Raw genomic sequence first — 20,497 nt, 5'->3', positions numbered from 1 at the left:
TTCCTGGAGCGATGATTTACCTCCTCCTATGATGTCAACACAACCTTGAACTTTAAATTTCCTGATGACTATCTCAGCCCAAGGACCACTGCCTGGCTGTCTTGGAGCACCTCAAGCTCACCATGTCCAAACTGGTCTTGCATTCTCCATTGTAACCCCAGTTCCTTAGTCTTGGCAGCATCAACATCTACCTACTCACATCCTGCCTCTTCCCCTTCCCCACCCCCAGACCTGGTCTGTCCTTCACACCTCCCATCCCTCCCTCTACCCAGCTCCTCTGCCGCAGCTTTGGTTGCAGGCCCTACAACGTCCCATCTGGAGATAACGAACCTTCTCAGTGGCTGCCTATCCGAAGTCTCACTTCCCACAAATCCAACCTCCACACAGCTGTCAGATTATCTCACATACAAATCTGGTCCCCCACCCCCATCCCACTGTCCTGCATTAAGATACTCAAGGCAGGGCTCCAGGCAGATTATGAGGCACCCAGAAGCCTGCAGAGTCCTGAGTCTTTTCTGTCAGTGCAAATACCTCTCTCTCAGCATCAACCCCAGGACCATCAAGGAAATTTAGAAAGGTCAAACATTGTCAGAGTGGGTCTCTTGAATAGTGGGTTCCTCTGAACACCCCCCTTTACTCTGAGGAGAAAAACCAATGCTCCTCAGCCCGCTACAGCACTCACCACCTACTCTTCCCCATCTCAGAGACCACAGCTGAGAAAGAACACAGCTGTGGAGTGAGTTTCTAGCTGTCCATTTCCTAACCGTGGGATCGTTGACAGGATTTCCCCTCTGAACTTCGTTGTCTCTGTCTGCTTAATGACAATGCTAACAGTACACTCTCCAAAGACGGGAGTCAGTTTTAATCATGGCAACTCTCCCCCAGTCTCTTCTACTGCCAGGCCAGACCCCAGGTCAATCAAAGTAACCTACTACCTCAACCTTGTGTCAATTGAGTCACCAACCCAGAAGACAGAATGACCTTTCTGAAATGCAAATCTGCTTCCCCTGTTAAAAACTTTTGATTTCCTGTGGTCCCCAACTTTCTCTCCATATCAAAAGGCCCACCTGGGTGACATCCTCGCCACTCTTAACCACTCAGTATGTAAGTTTCCTTGCCTGCCGCCCCTTCTTCCTTACTCTTCCAATCTAGCTCCAATACGACCTTCTCCAGGCGGGTTCTCTTGACACACACTCCTAATCTAAGCGAGCTTCCTTCCCCATGAGTTGTCCACCCAAACCTTGGACTTTCCTGGTCCAGCTCTCATCAGGGTTCAGTGGGCAAGGTCTGCCTGTCTTACCAATAGCACAGTTCTTCATGAGCAAGGAGGTCACCATGTTTACACAACACAGAAGCTCACTATTTGTTGAAAGAGTGAAAAGCACAATGGCGAGGAAGGCATCCTCAGACCACGGAAAGCCCCAGGCGCAGAGGGGCACTTATCAGGCTCAACATGCACTGTTTAAAATATGACCACAGGAAGCAAAGCCAATGTGCCAAGCCCTTGGAGGAAAGACCTGACAAACAGGGGAAACTGTTCGGCTCAATTCTGGGAAGCTGGGGAACAGGTAGCAAGCGTTGTTGCAGAGAGAGCGAGGACACACAAATGGTCTGCAGCAGAAAGGGACGAGTGAGCCGCAGGCAGAGGCTGTCGCAGAACAGACAGCAGCGCTAGGCAAGCTTGAGCAAGTGGACCGACCGGAGCGGCTGTCTCAGCCACACTGGACCACCACTGGACCTTTGTTTCTACCACAGAGAAAGAGATATTGGGCTCAAATAGCGCTTCTAGGCCTTCACTGCCATTCACAAGGCAGGGCTCCAGGCAGATTATGAGGCTCAAAAGGCTTCTTGGCACCCAGAAGCCTGCAGAGTTCTGAGTCTTTTCTGCCAATGCAAATACCTCTCAACATCAACCCGGGACTGTTGAAGGCAATGTGGAAACATCCAACATTTTCAGAGTAGGTAAAGAACGGGCTGCTGAGGGTGTCTCTCCAGTAGTGTGTTCTTTTGAGCACCCCCCCCCTTACGACTATCACTAATATAAAGGTCATACGGAACAGGACGTGCTGGGGACCAAAATCAGGAAGGTAGTTCAAAGGGACACATGGGATGACCAAGTACTAAGACTGTACTGGCGGAGAAAATGGCAAAGACCAGTTCCATGTGGCTCCATGTGGTAGAAAAGATTATAGATACATTCATGGAGGACTTTCTGCCCCAAGAGGAGGCAAGCAGGAGCCAAATGGCTATGAGTGGAGAAGGTGTGAAGGGAATGTGTACCGAGGCCAAGGCAGGGCCAGACCTCTGAGCTCCAGCCCACCCACATCAGTTCCGAAGGAGCCCAAGCACTAACAGTAAAGACATTTTCCCCAAGCAGATGTGAAGCCCACGAAGCCCTTCGTCAACTTGGACACGTCTATGATGCTGCAGGAAATGCCCCAGGGAACAGTCACAGGGAAGGAGGGCACAGACAGATGAGCAGCAGCTGGGAGCTGGTGCCCGCTTCAGTATTAAAGCTCAGCTTTTTGTACTGCTGTTGGTAGTATTGTTTTCAACTGCGTCTTTATGCCTTTAGGACACAGGAAAGGGACACGCCTCGTGGCAGGCTGAATCCTGGATTATAGCGCGTACATCTGAGGATGATTGCTAAAATACCGCCAGTGTAGGGAGGTGGAATCATTTGACAAATATTCTCTGCTGCCACACCCAGAATCCACCTGGTCACTCCCTAGACTTTAGCCACAGGTGGTAGTCTCTTCTGGCCTTATCTGAAACTCAGCAGCTACTACGAAACTGGGTTGTAGCCTGGCTCCAGCCTTAGACTCTACACACCAAAGCACATGGGTGCTACTACTAGGGACTTGTCTCTAAGGTATACATGGGTATACACTACCCCCATGACACTGGGCCGAAACTTCCTAACCAGGGCCCAAACCAAATGTGGGGGGGTCAACCTGATCCCTGATGTCACAGCACCCAAACCATACATCTTGCTTGCCCAGCTGCTCCCACCAGTTGAGATCAATAGGAAGGTCAAGCACTGGACACAGCAGGTGAGTAGACCATCAGATATATTGGAGGGTGGGGGAGCTGGAGGCAACTTCACAACTGCCTCCTTCTAGGATTCGCCTCTGCAACTTGCTAGGCACTTGAGTACAAAAAGTTCATGGGGCTCCTCCAGCAAAGATCAGCTCCAGGGCTGCTTGGATATCCCCTCCAGTGGCCTGAAGGGCGCGGACGCTCAACTCGTCATCCTGGATGCCCATGTCACGCAACTGCTGCAGCTGAGGCTGCCACTGGCTCTGTGGAAAGACAGGGAAGGTAAAGGTGTTATCTGGGCTCCCAATGGAACAGTTAGACTCAGAGGCTGTTTTCAGGATAGAAAGAAGAGACCCACAAAGAAACTACTGACACTCAGGACGGTACCATAGGTGCTTCAGGAAGACTGAAGATATACTGAAAGGTAAAGAGAACAAATGAAATTTTATAGTAAAGAAAAAGCGCTGGGCGGGGTGGTGGTGCACACCTTTAATCCCAGTGCTTGGGAGGCAGAGGCAGGTGGATGTCTGTGAGTTCAAGGCCAGCCTGGTCTACAAGAGCTAGACAAGCTCCAAAGCCGCAGAGAAATCCTGTCTTGAAAAAACAAAACAAACAAAAAAAGCACAGACTACTCATATCTAAATTCCCAAAACTTATTATCTATACAAACTTACACACACACACACACACACACACACACACTGAGGAATAAGTTTTGAAATTAGCTTTAAGTCAGAGGTGAGGTAAAGGTAGGGCATCCCTAATTCAAGCCCAGTGAGCCTTTAAAAAAAAAAAAGTAGCAGTAGAAGTCATGAAACTATGGAGAGGGCCATTGGGAGGAGGCTGTCCTAAGACAGGAGTAAAGCAGTAGGCAAGTACTATGAAACCAGAGACGGGGCACCCTGGGATGGAAAAGTTTAAACAAGGAAGAGGTGCTGAGACAGAAGGAAGCTGATTAACCAGAACAAAGGGCATGAAAAGTCACACGGAGACCTAGTAAGCATACTTTTCATGGCTGGGAAAAGCTGCTCCTAGAAGCTACTGGTTATTAAACAAAATACCAATGCCAAAGGTGGGATACTGATTAGGGAGTTATTGGTCAGGGAGGCTCCAGAGTTCCCCAAAACAACACAGGTTCTTGCCATCCCTCTTGGTTACCAACCAGAACTAGACAGTAAGACCCTATTGCTGCAAACACCACACACTTTGGTAGCACAATACAGAGAAATAATGCTGGGACTGAGCCGGAAGCTCCCTTCCTACCGGATAGCTTTCAAAGTTCCAGAAGGCACTATGCAGGCTGCTGAAGGGAAAAGGCATCAATGGTTTTATCCGTCTGTGAACCCTACAATCTAGGAGACCATCTGTCAGGTAAGATGCGCCCCACTTGAACAACAGTGGCTTTGCTGTAACAAGGTAAAACAACTGCTCTATGGTTGGCTCTGAGGCTTGCTTTATAGGAGAGTCTATGTCTGGTATGGTAAAACCTGACCAAAAACTGCATGCTTGGAAGATCATAAGCCCCAAGAGAAGGGGACTGAATGTTGTCTAGATAAACTGACAATGCACTAACTGCCTTCTACATACTTATGCTTATACATACAGACAAATGTTCAACTAGAGAAGCCTCTCCTTCCAGGGAATGGTGGTGCATGAAGAGAGTCACGGCTGTACATGGTGCTCTAGTGCTCATCTCTAAAACTAGACACTTACACCATCCCTCTAAGGCTCAGAGAACACTTCAGAAGGGTGGTGGAAAGAAATGAAAGCACTGGAAGGACTACAAAATGCCATCTTCTAGGCAAGACACAGTCATTGCAGTAATGAACTCAAAGCAGCTGTGGATGCCTGCACTGACTGTGCCTGAGCAGAAAGGCTCATGAAGACTGGTAAGATGGCTCAGTGGATAAAAGTGCTTGTCTTGTGAATCACATGATCTGAGTCCAACCCCTGGAATCCACACAATGGTGCAAGACACACACACAGACACACACACAAATGAATATTAAGTTAAATAATATAAAAACAAAAGCAAAACAATGGGCCTACCAATAGTCAGCCAGAGGTGGAGGGAGGGCTAGGGGGCATCTCTCAAGGCTGAACTATTTACTATTGATAGAGTCAAGGAGAGTAGGAGTCATTTAGTTGTGTGTCCACTGGTGACCCCAGGCTCCAGTGGACAGTTCCAACCCATTGCTTACACAGAAGGCCTAGTCAAACTAATGAGACACAAACAAAACCCAAAGTCCTGAGTCTGGGAAAGACTAATAATAGTGGTGTTGGGCAGGACTTGATGGGATGAGAGTGGGACACAGGAGGGTGCGAGGAGGGCAATCAGAGTTACATACATGTGTGAGACTGTCACAGAACCAATGAGGAGGGTAATCAGAACGTTATATACAATACGTGAGTGAAACTGTCAAAGAACCAATGAGGGTAATCAGAATGTTATATACAATACATGCGTGAAACTGTCAACAAATGAACAAAAATAAACTGGGATTTTTTTTAAGTTTTTCTTTTCTTTTGGGTATTTGATCAAGGATCTCATGTAGCCCAGGCTAGCCTCAAACTCACTATATAGTCAAGGATGCCCTTGAACTCCCCAACTCCCTGCTTTCACCTTCTGAGTGCTGAGATTACAAGTATATGTCATCACACCCTGCTTAAGAGTTTTGTTTACTATGAGAGTAGTGAAAAGTGATCTATGTTGGTACACTGTATTAGTCAGGGTTTCTGCTGCTGAGATACAATATTATGACCAAAAGTAACTTGGGGAGAAGAGGGTTTATTTCATATTACAGCTTTTAAGTCCATCACTAAGGAAATCCAGGGCAGGAACTCAACAAGACCAGGAACCTGGAGGCAGGTGGCCATGGAGATATGCTACTTATTGGCTTGCTCCCCATGGCTTGCTCTGCTTGCTTTCTTACAAACTTAGGACCACCAGCCCAGGTAGGCTGACACCCCCCATCAATCACTAATTAAGAAAATACCCCACAGGCTTGTGTATAGCCAGATCTTATGGAAGGAATTTCTCAATTGAGGTCCCCTCCTTTCAGATGACTCCAGCCTGTGTCAAGTTGACATAAAAACTAGCCAGCACATACACACAGACACACACACAAATTTGTTTTTGTTTTAAAGAGCATTCCTATGTATATATAACACAGGCTAGCCACCAACTCATAGTATTCCTACCTCAACCTTTTAAATGTTGAGATCACAGTGTACCACCACACCTTAATAAAAACTATTTAGTAAGCAAATAATATTCCAGTTCCCGGTTGGCTGTTTGCAGTTTTCTGCCATCACAAACAATGTGACTCTTTCAGCATTGTCAGACTGTCATTTCCATATACACAAACATCTCCAGGACAGCTTCTGAGAAACAGAACTGCTGGGAACCCTGTGTGCATACAGCCACACTTCCTTCTCAGTGACTAGTCTATTCATAGCCTTTCCCAGTTTTCTAGGAAGTGCTGGGTCTTAAGTTGCTCTATTTTAGGAGGATGTGCCACTTGTCTGATAGGATTACAACTGTCAGCCTTAAGACTTTGCTTGGTTTTGCTGTTGATTTTTCGGCTTTGGTTTTCTAGGAATGAATTTTCACTTTGACAAACTTAAAATTTAGAATGACTGTATATAATGGCTCCTGGATTCTGAATTTCACCCATGAGAAGTTTTCCCTGCTGTAAGGACTGAAAAAGATTTGCCCATGTTTTTTTCTAGTACTTCATAGTTTCATTACTGCCCACTTCTTCCCAGAAAGGAAATGTACAACTTATGGAAAACTTCCCATGTCAGGAGAAGGCAGTGGGGAAGAAGCGCAGAGGCAAACAAGGGTAAGGCTATGGAAGGCAGAGAAACGCAATATGCCATCTCAGCTTTGCTTTACGCCAGGTAGTCAGTGAGAGCTGGGAGCTTTGGAGCCCAGTGAACAGGCATCTGGCTGGAGATGACATTGAAGCAAACATGGGCTGTCCAACTCACTTGCACTGCCCATGAGCACCACACACAGTCATGAAAATCACATAGCCTTGTGCTCTGTTTTCGGAGTCCATGAGAATCAGGCGTAAAGCAAACAGCTCATACTTAAGGGTGAAAAATACAATGCTGACACTTCTCAGTTGCTAGGGCGACCTATTTTTCTTTAAAGCTTCTAAGACTCCAATAACTACCAGATTAAACCTAACCTCCTTGGCCTCTTACACCCAGACTTCTACCCTCTTTCTTTGATCCCATCTCAGGATGTTCTATGCCAACACGGATTTCTAACTATATAGCTTCGAGTACATCACAAACACCTATTTGCGTCTGTTCTCTCAAGCATTTGCCTCTGTCTAGAAATTATCTCCTTCCCATCACAAACAACCCTTCTTCCCCTAGCTAGCTTACCAAACTTAGCTCTATCAATCAATCAGCTTAGACCTCTCTCAGTTCTGCTGGACCCAGGCCCTCACTCTAAGCAACAGAGCTTCTCACCAAGATGTTTCTCAAATGTGTTACTGCGTGGCGCCCCTCCAAGGCAGGGACAAGGACAGGCTCACTTTGAGCTCACCAGCTCAGCCTAGTCCCGATATAAGTGTGCTCACTGCTCAGTCAATGCTCACTAAATTAATGATTAACTAAAACTTCCTCACGATCACAGGAGTCAGGCCACAGTCACTCAGGCAAGAAGGAAAAGCTACAAGAACAACTGCCTCTTCTGGGAAGGCTCACCTGTCACACCCTGTCATCTGCTCCTGGTGTTCCTAGAGGGAAGGACCTCCAGTGTGCAGAAAAAGGCTCAGTGTGTCAAAGTAGGAGACTACATGAAATCTCAAAGTGGGGTGACTCACCTGAAGGCTGGGCTGCCCAGAGGCCTGCAGGGCCTGCTGGAGGGCTTGGCTGAAAAGATCATTGGTGATGGGTGTCCCTGACTGGACACCAGAAGACATTGGCGAGGTGCCTGAAGAATGACCCTAGATTCAAGTAAATAGTCAGCATTGCTCCACAGCCATTTCAGTTTCACAGCAGAGTCAGTGTTGTCACATGACCCAATACTACTCCTGGGGTACCTAACTCCTGCCTCCCAACAGGGGTCTGTTATGAGACAACCACACTATATTATGGGGTACCTAAAAGCAATCTATGTGGACATAAAAGGTTCCATGCTCTTTGACTCCAGGGAAAAGGACTCTGAGACCCCAGGCCCAATCTAGAACCCCAGTATTGAGAGAGACAGCTTTGAAGATAGCAAATCACCATCAGGAACCTTACTCCAGTGATATGTAGTCCCTGTTGGGGCTAAGAAAGAAAGAACACCCAGGCCTGTACTAAAACTGGACTTCTAAAGGCAAGTAAATGAAAAGGGGAGTCACCTGACCCACAGTTGAGAAATCCCTACCGGGCCCCAGGACTCAGTGCAAGGAGACCTAGCACCCGGGCAGCAAAGGCAAACCTAGTCAACTGCAGGGAGTTTGCGGAGGGCAGCCTGGCCTTAACGTTCCCAACTCTCTTCTCCATACCTGGGTGCCAGGAGTTGGTGTGTGAGAGCTGCTCTCTGGAGTACTGGCCAGGGCCAGGGCAGTGGCCAGCTCACTCTGGGTGATGGGGCGGGGCCCAGCAGCTCCACTGTACCCCAGAGAGGCCGGGCGGGAGCTGGGTGTACTGCTAGAGGGAGTAGACCGGGTGGTGCTCTGGAAAAGAGGCATCCAGAATCAGGATAAAGGAACCACACCCATCCCCAGTTCCCAGGAAGACTTCCTAAGGTCCCGTCTTTCGGAAAGAATATCACATGGTCTTGGTCCCCAGAGGTCCCTGTGACCACTTCCTAGCCTTGGGAATAACAGATCCTAAGGAGAAGCTGGATCCCAGGACCATCTTCCCCAAGGGACAGGCTGCCATGCCACTCACTGGGTGAAAGTCGTCCTCATCATCCGAGAGCCCGTCAAACAGGAAGCCACCTGGAGGAGAGTGAACAGATTCCAGGAGGAAGAACAGAAAGGCAATAGCGCAGCTCCAGATCTCAGCTCAAGTTACACTCCAAATTCATATTTCATCTCTCCCCTTGGAAAATTACAGGACAGATGCACTTCCTGACTCATGCCCTATGCCAACACTATACATAGCTGCTGAGTAAAGCAAATCCCTGGGCCACTACCAGCTCCTGAGGGGCCTCACCTGGCATATCTCGGTACGAGCTGGAGGGCATGCTTCGGGAAGAGGAGTCAGCTCCTGGCATTGGGGTGCTGCCTGCTACCGAGTGCAGAACCAGGATGATGGCATTGACCAAGGCTGGGTGAGCAGGCACCAATCTAGGAGTGGTAGAAAAAGAACGATTAAGGAAAGAGCATCCTTTCCATGACAGTATGGGTGACTGTTAAAGCAGAGCCTGCCCTTAATCCCTAGTCTTCAGCATCGTTTGGTTTTTAGTTTGGGTTTTGGCTTTCAGATAGGGCCTCACTCTATACCGCTGACAGGCCTACAGCTTCCTCTCTAGGCCAAGCTAGCCTCAAATTTATTGTGACTGCCTCTGCCTCCAGAGTCTGGGATTACAAGTCCATGCCCCACATTTAGCTCACTCTTCAGCATCTTCTGATGATCTGCTCTTAGCAGTGTCAGAAAGGATCTAAAGGCAAGGCATGATGAGAAATAGAAACAACAGTTTGGTAGGCTCAGGGTTCCAAACTGGGTGCAGACACCACCTCCTATACAATGGCAATCTCTGATGACTCCTTTCTCTTCCTAGAGCAGGGTTCATTTCTTCACTTGCAAAATAAGGACACACGGCCACTCCTGTCTGTCCTTCCAGCTCTAAGATTTTATTGTCCTATACCTAAGTCTACTTTCCTTAGCTTACAATCCCTGACATTACTCATGAAATTCACCTGGAACACAACTCTCTCTCTCTCTCTCTCTCTCTCCCTTCTTCCTTCCCTCCCCACACTGCTTCATTGGAACATACTTTATGTGCCCCTGCCCTTGGGCTTTTCTATTTCTTAAGCAGTCCTTGCTGCTCCTTCCATCTTGACACATTTAGAAAGCAGACCTGGTGACAGACTGGCTCCAAGAAGAGATCCCAGGGCAACAACCAGGTTTCTAACTGACCGCATGAGGAATGTCCTTTACAAAATGATGGTTATACTTACGTATCCAGCATGTTAGGATCAGCAAAGACAGAGAAGAGGTCCTTGTCCTGGAGAACCCCTGGAAGACAGCAAGATTTCTCTTAGACAGTGGAAATCTGGCCATATCCAGAAGGAAGAGGCAGCATTAAATCTCAAAGCAAGCAACTCAACGGGACCCCAAACCAGTCCTCCTGAGAAAGGAAGAAATGAAGTCGAGGGCATCTTATTCCAGTGGGAATGCTCCAGCTGTCCCCACATTCTCCTGCACTTAGCACACAGAGCTGCAACAGTGGAGGTCTGAGAGCCCTTAGGGGCTAGGTTTGTGGAATGAACCTTCATCATGTTCCCTCGTCCCTCAACAGCAATGCTTCTTCAAAAGATGGTCAGAGCCCTCTTTTGCTCCTAGTTTTTTTTTTTCTTTTCCTTACATTTCTTTAAATCTTTTCTTGTACTTACCTAGGGCAATGGGGTCACTGCTGAGACCTGGGGTTGCCACAATGATCTGATCTAGAGATTCTTTATTGCTGAGCATCTTAAAGACCTGCAGAAGAAAACAGGGATGGCTTAGAATTCCACCTAGTGCCATACAGTCACCAAGTGCCCACACTCTTCTTGACTTCCTCCCTCTGAATGTTTGTATAGAATGCTTGCATACATACCACCACAAGGGAACAGTCTCTATGGTTCCCCACTACCATCCCTATACTTCTAAAACAAGACCAATAACTATTTCTCCAGATCCACGTTCCATACAATGACTACTTTACACTGGTAAATATTAGGAAGGACGTTCACAGCTGCATTAATTCTGCCTGTCAACAGCTCATTTCTCCAGGGGGGAAATCCATACTTAAGAGGTGACAGGCAGTTCACCAAGAGTCAAAGATCAAGACTCATCAGTAAAGGTACAGGGATTCTGTAGCAGTAACCATACTCGGTCCATAAGACCAGCCTGAGGAGAGGCTGTCTAAGCAGCATCCTAAGGAATCAACAACCAATGCCTGACTGAAACAGGCTCTTTGAGGAAAGACGGATTCTGCTGAGGCCCACAGACATGGCAAGAATTCTCAAAGGAACTCTTGGTTGTCGTGGTGATGTGCTGTCAGCTCCCAGACTGAACCCTGGCCAGTGACAACACCATCTCCTGCAGTCTTGGGTGAACTCACCGCCTCCCTGTAGGAGGAGCTGCTGTGCAGGGCGGTGTGCAGCACCCGGAACTCCCTCAGGGCAGTAGCTTTGTCCACAGGTTCTAGAGGAGAAGATGCGGTTATCCAATAGCCCAGGCACTGTCCTTACCACAGATGTGGAGACACTTGCTCTACAGAGTCCCTCCCCTCATCACCCTCCAAAATTGTGAGCACCACCTCAGAAAAACCCATTTGTGCCACAAGTATGAAATTTGTATAATCAATAAATTATCTTTGGTACATAAAACAAACAAAGTTCCAGCAGAGGGGGATCTTACCACATGAAAGAGGCTTTTCTGATCAACAACCCACTGCAGGGATTCTAGACTTTTTACATTTGAGAAGGAAGAATGTATAATCAACTCAGTGGACTCTTACGTAGGGACTTAAAATAAGTTCACTCCAAGCCATCTTAATGATATAGCACTATGCTGACACGATATGTTAAGAGGAAGAAATAGAACACAAAGTTGGATGCGCATTCTCTGGTAAAACTATGCAAAATATGTCAGTCTGCATATGGTCCAAGGCTGGAAGGAGCAAGATAAAGAATAACATTTTCTAAGAGGGATAAGTCCATGGGTAATTCTTTCTTCTTTGTTATTTTCTTTCAAATTTCTCTATTTCTTTTTAGGCGTCTTTATTCTTTTTTATTTATTTATCTTTTAATTATTATGTGTATGAGTGTTTTGCCTACATGTATGTCTGTGTACCATGTGAGTGCGCAGCCATCAGATTCCCTGGAACTGGAGTTACATTTAATTGCAAACTACCTGCAGGTGTTAGAAATTGAACCAGGGTCCTCTGGAAGAGCAGAAAGTACTATTAACCTCTGGGCCATCTCTCCAACCCGTAAGACTATTTTAATTCATAAAAAGAGAGAAATTGGGCTAGGTAAAGCATGCACCTGACAACCTGTGCTAAGTCCTGTTTTTGAACCTAAGCACCACAAATAAGACAAATAAATAAAAAGAAGCCACAATGAAAAGAATCCCAGTAAAGACTAAGGAAGCACAAGACACTTGAAAGCACTGAACAAACTTTTATCATGTCCCAAATAGCAACTTTATGATTTCTGGACGCTGTGATCAACATTTCCAGCAAAGTCTAGCAGTAGTCACGCTGCATTTGGTCACCTGACTATCATAACCCATTTTACAAGGGAGGAATCTGAGGGACAGGAGCAGGCAGGAAGTTCATCTTGGGTCACACTGTAGTATGGTATCCTTAGGATAATCTAGGCTACATAATCAGACTTTATATAAACTACTCTGTATGCCTGGAGTTTAGCACAGCCACGATATTGTGATCATGAGGGCTGTCTCCTTTGGAAAATAGATACCACACATGAATTATCTAACTTATTCAATAAACTGAACAAAATAAGCATTTATCTTGTATCTAGCTTTGGGCAAGTCACAAGAAGGCAAAAAAAAAAAAGTCCATCCCATTAGGAATTCTTGGGGCAGTAGGAGAATGAAACTATGAAACTAAATCCAACACACAAACATACAATTATGAAATGCCATATTAAGGTCCTGGGGAGAGACACAGAATGCCAGTAAAGGTGCTAGCCATCACTACAAGTAAGACTAGGGCCCAATTTGTCTCCTGGGAAACCATACAAGAGGGGAAATTGGTAGATATTTACTGGAAAGACGGCTTTGACGTCTAAGTGAAAATATTCAGAAATGTATGGGAGAATAAGAAATAAAAAATAAATTAAGTCAACATAGTGGCATATACTTCTGATCCTGGCCTTTGGGAACAAAGGAGAGACTACAAGTTCCAGACTACAAAATCAAGGCCTGGCTCAACACACACATATAAAATAAAGCGAGAGCCTTAGGAAACAGCAGCCCGCAATGGAGACCCCAAAGTGATTCAGCCAGAAGAAAGAGGCTGGTGGGTTCTCCTCCCACAGTGCCAACTCTGGGGCAGGGTGCTGCTGTTTGTTTTATTTCTATTGCCTGACACAGAGTCTTACTATTTAGACCAGGCTGGCCTTCAGTGAGCAGCCTTCTCCCTCAGCCTCTGTTACTCTGTGACCACAGAATCAGATCATCAAATCGACCCACTTTTGGAAGAAGAATGCCGCAGAAGAAAATATCTAAAATACTATCATTTTAAAACTTCGGGGCTGGAGAGATGGCTCAGCAGTTAAGAGTGTTGCCTGCTCTTCCAAAGGTCGTGAGTTCAATCCCCAGCAACCACGTGGTGGCTCACAACCATCTGTAATAAGGTTTGGTGCCCTCTTCTGGCCTGCAGGCATACATGTACACAGAATATTGTATATATAATAAATAAATAAATATTTTTTAAAAAAACTTCTTTTCAGAACTAAATTTAAATTCACCTCCGAATAAAAACTCCATTTGTTTCAAAAATAAACCTGCAGATAACATGGGGAAGAAAAGGTTCTAAATATCCTAAGCATAATCTCCTAAGGGTAATGGGTGTCTCTGTAATATCCTTTGGGAAAGAGGCAGCCAGGCCAGAAGAAAACACAAAGGCTTCTAAACCAGAATAATCTAGGTTTATATCCCAGTTCTAACTCATTTTAACTAGGTGACCCTGACTATCCTTCCCATCTTTTTTCCCCACATATAAAATGCTAGAATGTGATTAAGTAAGATACTGAACAAAACCAAAAACTAGCTTGCAGAAACCATAACCACTCATTTTCTTCCATCAATGTCCTCTAGCAGAGGGACAGATCTGTAAATGAACAAGCTGTGTTCAGTGCTCACTCAGAACATAAGAGGAGAATACATACCCCAAGAATTGCAGGGCATTTCAATCTGAGGATATTAGAAAAGTCAGAGAATCTGGGCTTTGATGGATGATTCTGGGGAAAACATAGTTTTGCTCTGGGGTCAATTTTATGATTAGGCTCTTAATAGCTTTATTCGAGAAGAAAGGCAAACCAGAGCAAGGTGAAAGCTGTAACGGCAGAGGCAGCAGTCACTCCCATCAGCCAGGGTGAAGGGGTATGTAATTTCTTGTGTGTCTAGAAACGGTAAGAATCTTATTTTCCACTCGATCCACGATGGTCTCAGAATGTCCTTGTCTGATAATGGTTAAGCCCCTTAACAGTGGGACTTCAAAGCCCAGCTGTGAATGTCAGACTAATGCTGGGACGTCGGCTGCTTCTCTCTCTCTCTCTCTCTCTCTCTCTCTCTCTCTCTCTCTCTCTCCCCATATGGATACAAAGATGCTTTTGTCCTTAGCATTTAAAATTTAAAAAGATAACTTTCAAACTGATAACTATTCATAGCAGACACAAACAAGATAAAAGTATGTCAAACTGCTAGTTTAACAAAGCAAATCTCCGGGTGGTGGTGCACACCTTTAATCCCAGTACTTGGGAGGAAGAGGCAGGCTGATCTCTGAGTTCGAGGACAACCTGGTCTATAAGAGCTAGTTCCAGAACATGTGCCAAAGCTACAGAGAAACCCTGTCTCAAAAAAGCATAAACAAAAACAAAACAAAGAAATATGCTGGGCAGTGGTGGCGCACGCCCTTAATTCCAGCACTGGGGGCAGAGGTAGGTGGACCTCTGTGAGTTCAAGGACAGCCTGGTCTACAAGAGCTAGTTCCAGGACAGGCTCCAAAGCTAGAGAAACCCTGTCTCAACCCCCTTACACTCTCCCCCCAAAAAAGAATGCACAGGTTTAACACGGAGGGTCCTATTTGTTTGGGTTTTTGTCCTGCCCCGGGTATCCCACAGCTGTTTAGCCCCAAAGAAAATCACACATAGGTCTCCATAAATTATAAGCTGATTGGCCCATTAGCTCTAGCCTCTCACTGGCTAACTCTCACATCTTGATTAACCTATTTTTTTGATCTATGTTAGTCATGTGGCTCAGTACCTCTTTTTAGTGGGGCAGATCACATCCTGCCACTTCGGTGGTCTGGGCAGGAGTAGGAGGAATCAGCTTCCTCCTTTCCAGAATTTTCCTGCTTTCATTACATCACTTCTACTTCCTGTCTGGTTTTTCCGCCTATACTTCCTGCCTGGCCAATCAGTGTTTTTTTTTTTTTTTTTTTTGGTTTTTTCGAGACAAGGTTTCTCTGTGGTTTTGGAGCCTGTCCTGGAACTAGCTCTTGTAGACCAGGCTGGTCTCGAACTCACAGAGATCCGCCTGCCTCTGCCTCCCGAGTGCTGGGATTACAGGCGTGCGCCACCACCGCCCGGCCAATCAGTGTTTATTTATAACATGATTGACAGAATACAGACAATTCAACCCGCACACAGGCTCTTCCCTTGGTGACATCAGGAAGCTCTGCTTATCTAAGAGGACAAACCCTCACTTACCAGGTTTCTGATCAGGCTCAGGCCAAGATTTGCGGAGAACATGGACTGTGGACCCAGGCTGAATACCATAGAAGTCAAGGGTCTGGTCATCTTTTAGCTTCCGGCCACAATAGATCAGATCTACAAAACAAAACTAACGACAACAACAACAACAAACCCAAAACCCAAACTGCCCTTTTATACTTTGTTTTCTGTCCTCTGAGAATCTTATTTTAATTAGATAGCTCTCAGGGTCTAAGGAAATAGCTCAGTGGGTAAGAGCACTTGCTCTGCAAGCATGAGGACCTCAGTTCAAATCCCCAGCACCCACACAAAAAGCCAGGCATGGCTGCATGTGCCAGTAACCACAGCAGCTGAGGGTAGAGGCAGGCTGAAACCAAGAATTGCTGGTCATGTAGCCTAACTCAAACGGCAAGCCTCGGGGTCGGTGTGAGATCTTGTCTCAAGGCTGTAAAGTGGAGCAAGAAAGGAAACCTGATGTCCTGCTATGGTCTCTTCAGATACATGCATGAGTGCATGCTCTGCACACACATACATGCACCACACACATACAAAAGAAGATATTCTCTCAGTTGCAGTGACACACATCTGTAATCCCAGATACTTGAGAGGCTGAAGCAAATTTGAGGCCAGCTTGGGCAACTTAGCAAGATCTTGCTTTAAGACATAAAAAAAAAAAAAATCATAGAAACAGGCTTTGGGTACAGCTCAGTGGCAGACTGCTTCCCTAGCATATACAAGGATCAGGATGCAAAAGTCAGAACCTGTACGTGTTGCAGGGATATCAAGAAAACACATTTGTTGCACGCCACGCCTTTTATCCCATCAGAGGAAACAGGCAAACAGTAAGTTTGGGCCAGTCTGGTCTATAGTGAGTTCCAGGCCCCTCAGGAGTACAAAGTAAGACCTTATCTCAAAAACAAACAACTAAAACCCAACACTTTTAACAACTGTTATTAAGTACAAATGCTTACTTAGGAAATATATCCACAGAAAAGCTCTAGGACTCAATACTGTAGAGAGTACTTAAATCTAAATAAATGGAAAAAACTTTAGTAACCAAAAGGGATGAATCTAATTCACCTGTGATAAGAAATATGTTTTTCACCAGTTGGAACCCTTGACTATCATAAATTACACTTATAATCTAATTTGACTAAACTATACTTAAATCCCTCCTTCCTCCACTAGAAATGCCCTGCCAACCTCATTCCTAATTGGCTGCCTTCCCTTCAATCTGCAATTAAGACAAAGATCCTTCTAGTTATCCCTTGTCTTAAGTGATAGACTGAGAAATCTTGTCTCATCAGCAACTGTGCTCAACCTACTTCTAATTTTGTTCTCTCAGAGAAAAGACCTCGACAATGTCATAGTTAAGAGTCAAAACAAAGGAGTTCAGTGTAACACCTGACTAAGTGACAAACAATAGTTTTGTCATAGGTTTTGCATTTCTGCTCATAGAAAACTTAGTCTGGAGTGTTACCATTAGGAGGCAACGAATCACAAGCCCTTAATTTACTCTTTTTTGTTTGTTTGTTTGTTTTTGTTTCTCTTTAGCTTTTGGAGCCTGTCCTAGAACTAGCTCTTGTAGACCAGGCTGGCCTCGAACTCACAGAGAAATACCTGCCTCTGCCTCCCAAGTGCTGGGATTAAAGGCACCACCTGACTCCTTATTTTACTCTTTAAACGCTTCTCCCGGAGGAGGCCAGAGCAGCAACCCAGCTCCAAGACTCACCAATCAGCTCCGGGTCTGGAACAGATTCCTGGAGCTTGCCAGCAATTAGCTGCTTTAGAAACGAAATGCTATAGCCCCCTAGCGAATATTCTCCCAGTTCTGTCTCTGGCAACTGAAGAATTGATTTGGGGGCGAGCGGCTGGTCAGCCAGCTTCACTGCCAGATGAAAGTCTGAGAGAGACATCCTCTCTCTTTCGCGTGCTCTCTTTCTCCCTAGAAAAGAATAAGGCATTAAAAGCTAATGGCCAAACAACCACCCTACTCACCTCCTACCTGCAACCAGGCTAAGTGAAGGGTAATTTCTGTGCAATAGTGCTACAGAGCACAAGGTGTAGCATTAGGAAGTTAAAACTAGCACCTCGTGTCCTCTTATTCCTCCTACAGAGTGTCTCAGTTTCTTCACCTTTCAAATGGACACAAAAGGCCATTCTGACGAGAATGTTGTGAGGTTCAAGCATCATCACCCAGCATCCCTTTTTACACACTCGATTTCTGTTTTTTTTCTTCAATTTTTGATTTTGCTACTACAACAGCTTTACCAAGTCCTTGCCTTTCTTGCTTCTCCATCAAAGATCCATGGCACCAGCCACCTCTTATTTAAAACACAGGTCTGGCAATGACTTAACTGCTTTGAAAGCCTTCCTTAACCCCAAAGCACCTTTGTGAACAGGTGTGAAGGCCACAGCCTGCAGTAAGGACCCATTCATTCTGACTCCTCCTTGCTTTCTTCAACAGCCCCAGCCCTGCCCCAGTATAACAACAGTAAGTCTCCTTCATAACAAAATTGTCCCCAAGTATACCTCTGCTCACCTCCTGTCTTTGCAAGTAAGTTCTCTTCCCTTTTTGGCCTCTTAGCAAACTCCTACCAAGACCCACACAAATATATCGTTTCCATGCCCTCTTTTTTTCTTCTCTTGGTCACACATTCCCTGTTCCCTCAAGGCAAAAGAGCAACACAAATCAATAGATTTGAGGATACGCGGCTAGTCAGCCAGCTTCATTACCAGATGCCAGCCTAAAAAAGTATCTTCTCTTTGCTGCTTTTTTACTTGTAAGACTTACTTCTCAATTTCTCACCCCTCCCCTAGGCCTGTGCCCCCCCCATCTTGAATACCTTGGAAGCCAAGACTAGAGCTTTTTAAATTCACTGTCCCCAAGCCTCACATATATGAATATCCACGAATTAAATCGAAAAACTCAAAGAGTGCAAAAGCCTTGCAACGCAAGACAAGTCCTTGTTATAGACACTAGTTCCAAAGACGCCTCTTGAGGTATAGACAAGGCTAGGAAAAAGCTGTCATTCTACCCAGCAGACCTCAAGATACTGTCTACTTTCGGCTTAAAGCGAGGAAGGAGTGGAGGGTTTTTTTTGTTTTTTGTTTTTTCTTTTTTGGTTTTGTTTTTATAGCGATCTCGGTCCTCACAGCTGTCCCCTGGGGCAGGCATTGTCAGCCATATTTTACAGATCAGTAATCAAGATTCAGCTCACGTCACTTGGCCCAAGGTCACAGATACCTAGTCGTGAGTAGGGACACTGTTGGCAACCCCACCTCTCCCGTGGGGCCAGTTAGCTACTCCAGACCCACGAGAGCCCCGCGCGCCCAAGGGGGCCCAGCGCCCTCACCCGTCCCGCGGAAGGAACCCGGCCGCAGAGAGCCGCCGGTGTAAACACTCACTCTGGCCCTCTTGCCGGAAACCGGAAGCTCCGCGCTGCATTCTGGGGGTTATAGTTTTCTCTGAGGTCCCGTCTCTTTTAAATGGCCGTCCAGTAGCTAGTCGCAGTGCTTCTGGTTCCGGGAGGCGGGACTTCGAGCAGACTGAAATTCTAGGCGCGCAGGGGATCTAATTTCCTGTTAGACAAAATCCTACCAGCTGAGGTAGGGAAACAGTATGGGGTTTCTAAAGCAGTCTGCAGTCCTGTGGTTCTCGCACTTTGCTGGGATATTTATGAAGCCTGTTGGTTATTCCGGGACGAACCACTCCCCACCCCGAGGGGGAACCGTTCCTAAGTGGACAGGCTCCCTGCGGCCCTTCCAATGAAGATGCTGTCCTGCTGCGTAGTCAGTCAGCCTCCTGTGTTTTTTGCTCCTTTCACCCAGGGAACCTACCTTGTGGTAGCGCACTAGGGCTCCAAAAGTTGAGTTCTTACGAGGAGTGATTAAGTAGGGATTCTGGCACACCGTGAACATGCAACAATGGGGTTTATATCACAGTCATTCATAGAATCAGTTTGGGGAGGGGAATTTCCATTGAACTTTCATAGAGAAACTGTTTACGATGACTGAGAAACTTCTACTCGATCAAATTGAATTGTGTTTGCACAGAAGTTAGAATTAGCTAAAATCAGAAAGTACTGTTTGGACTCAGGAAATTAATTCCAAAACTAAGGAACACAATAGCCGAAAAAGAAAAGAAAGAAAAGAAAAAAAACACCTATGAAACTGAAGTTGAGGGACCAGGGAGACAATGAGATGGCTCAGTAGGAAAAGGCACTGGCCTCCAAACCCCAGGGCCTCCTCCAAACATGGTGGTAGGATGGAAGGATAGAACTGACTCCACAAGACTGTCCTCTGCCCACACATTCCCACTGGCATATATGCACACACACAAAATAAATAAATAGATAAATAAATAGTAATTTTTATAAATGAAGTTGTTCATAGTAGCTGAACACTGATTCTGTGTACGCAAGCGTAAAAGCTGTATTCTTGCATAGTTCACTCTAGGATGGAACTAGAGCAGTAACTGAGCAGAACAGCTTGACAGAGAAAATCAAAACTACACATAATTACCCCCTCCCATTCTTATATGTGTGCTGGGGGAAGGTTTCACAGTTCCCAAAGTCCCTCTTCCCTATTATATCCATCCTGAGCTGCAGCTCCTTTTTCAGGAATTCTTAACTGAGCAGCCTTCTAGGCAATTTCCTATCTACTAAGGTACTGACACTTAAACTTTATACTTCATTTCATTAAATTTGGTTTAGTACTTAGCTTTAACTGTTTGCCAGACATGTCAGGAATTCTATCTCCTTTTGTGTTCTCAAAATGGAGCTGAATGCTCGTGAAATTCTTTTGGTTGATGTCATCATAATCTTCATGAAAAAAAT

The 20,497-nt window shown here is 45.7% G+C and overlaps 1 protein-coding gene across 3 annotated transcripts; it reads right to left on the bottom strand.

Moving 5' to 3' along the window:
- Positions 1-3,054: 3,054 nt before the first annotated feature.
- On the bottom strand, positions 3,055-19,147 carry Ubl7 (ubiquitin like 7). 3 transcript variants are annotated; one of them, XM_041647780.1, is made up of 11 exons: positions 19,068-19,147; positions 17,392-17,604; positions 15,657-15,776; positions 11,318-11,400; positions 10,608-10,692; positions 10,173-10,230; positions 9,205-9,338; positions 8,938-8,987; positions 8,550-8,720; positions 7,881-8,003; positions 3,055-3,302 (listed from the first exon to the last, which is right to left on the bottom strand). In XM_041647780.1, the coding sequence occupies exons 1-11, from the start codon at positions 19,105-19,107 to the stop codon at positions 3,165-3,167; spliced, it is 1,215 nt and encodes a 404-aa protein (XP_041503714.1). In that variant the 5' UTR covers positions 19,108-19,147; the 3' UTR covers positions 3,055-3,164. The 3 variants fall into 3 exon arrangements, with proteins under 3 accessions (XP_041503714.1, XP_041503715.1, XP_041503716.1); XM_041647781.1 differs by having other exon boundaries at positions 19,016-19,094; XM_041647782.1 differs by lacking the exon at positions 19,068-19,147 and adding an exon at positions 18,202-18,220.
- Between the last annotated feature and the right edge of the window lie 1,350 nt (positions 19,148-20,497).

Source organism: Microtus oregoni, unplaced genomic scaffold (assembly GCF_018167655.1).
Source record: "Microtus oregoni isolate MIOR12 unplaced genomic scaffold, Mior012 000233F_ref0000075, whole genome shotgun sequence".
NCBI classification, from domain to species: Eukaryota; Metazoa; Chordata; class Mammalia; order Rodentia; family Cricetidae; genus Microtus; species Microtus oregoni.
The sequence above is the reverse complement of the archived record's forward strand: the minus strand, read 5'-3'. Positions and strand labels throughout refer to the sequence as shown.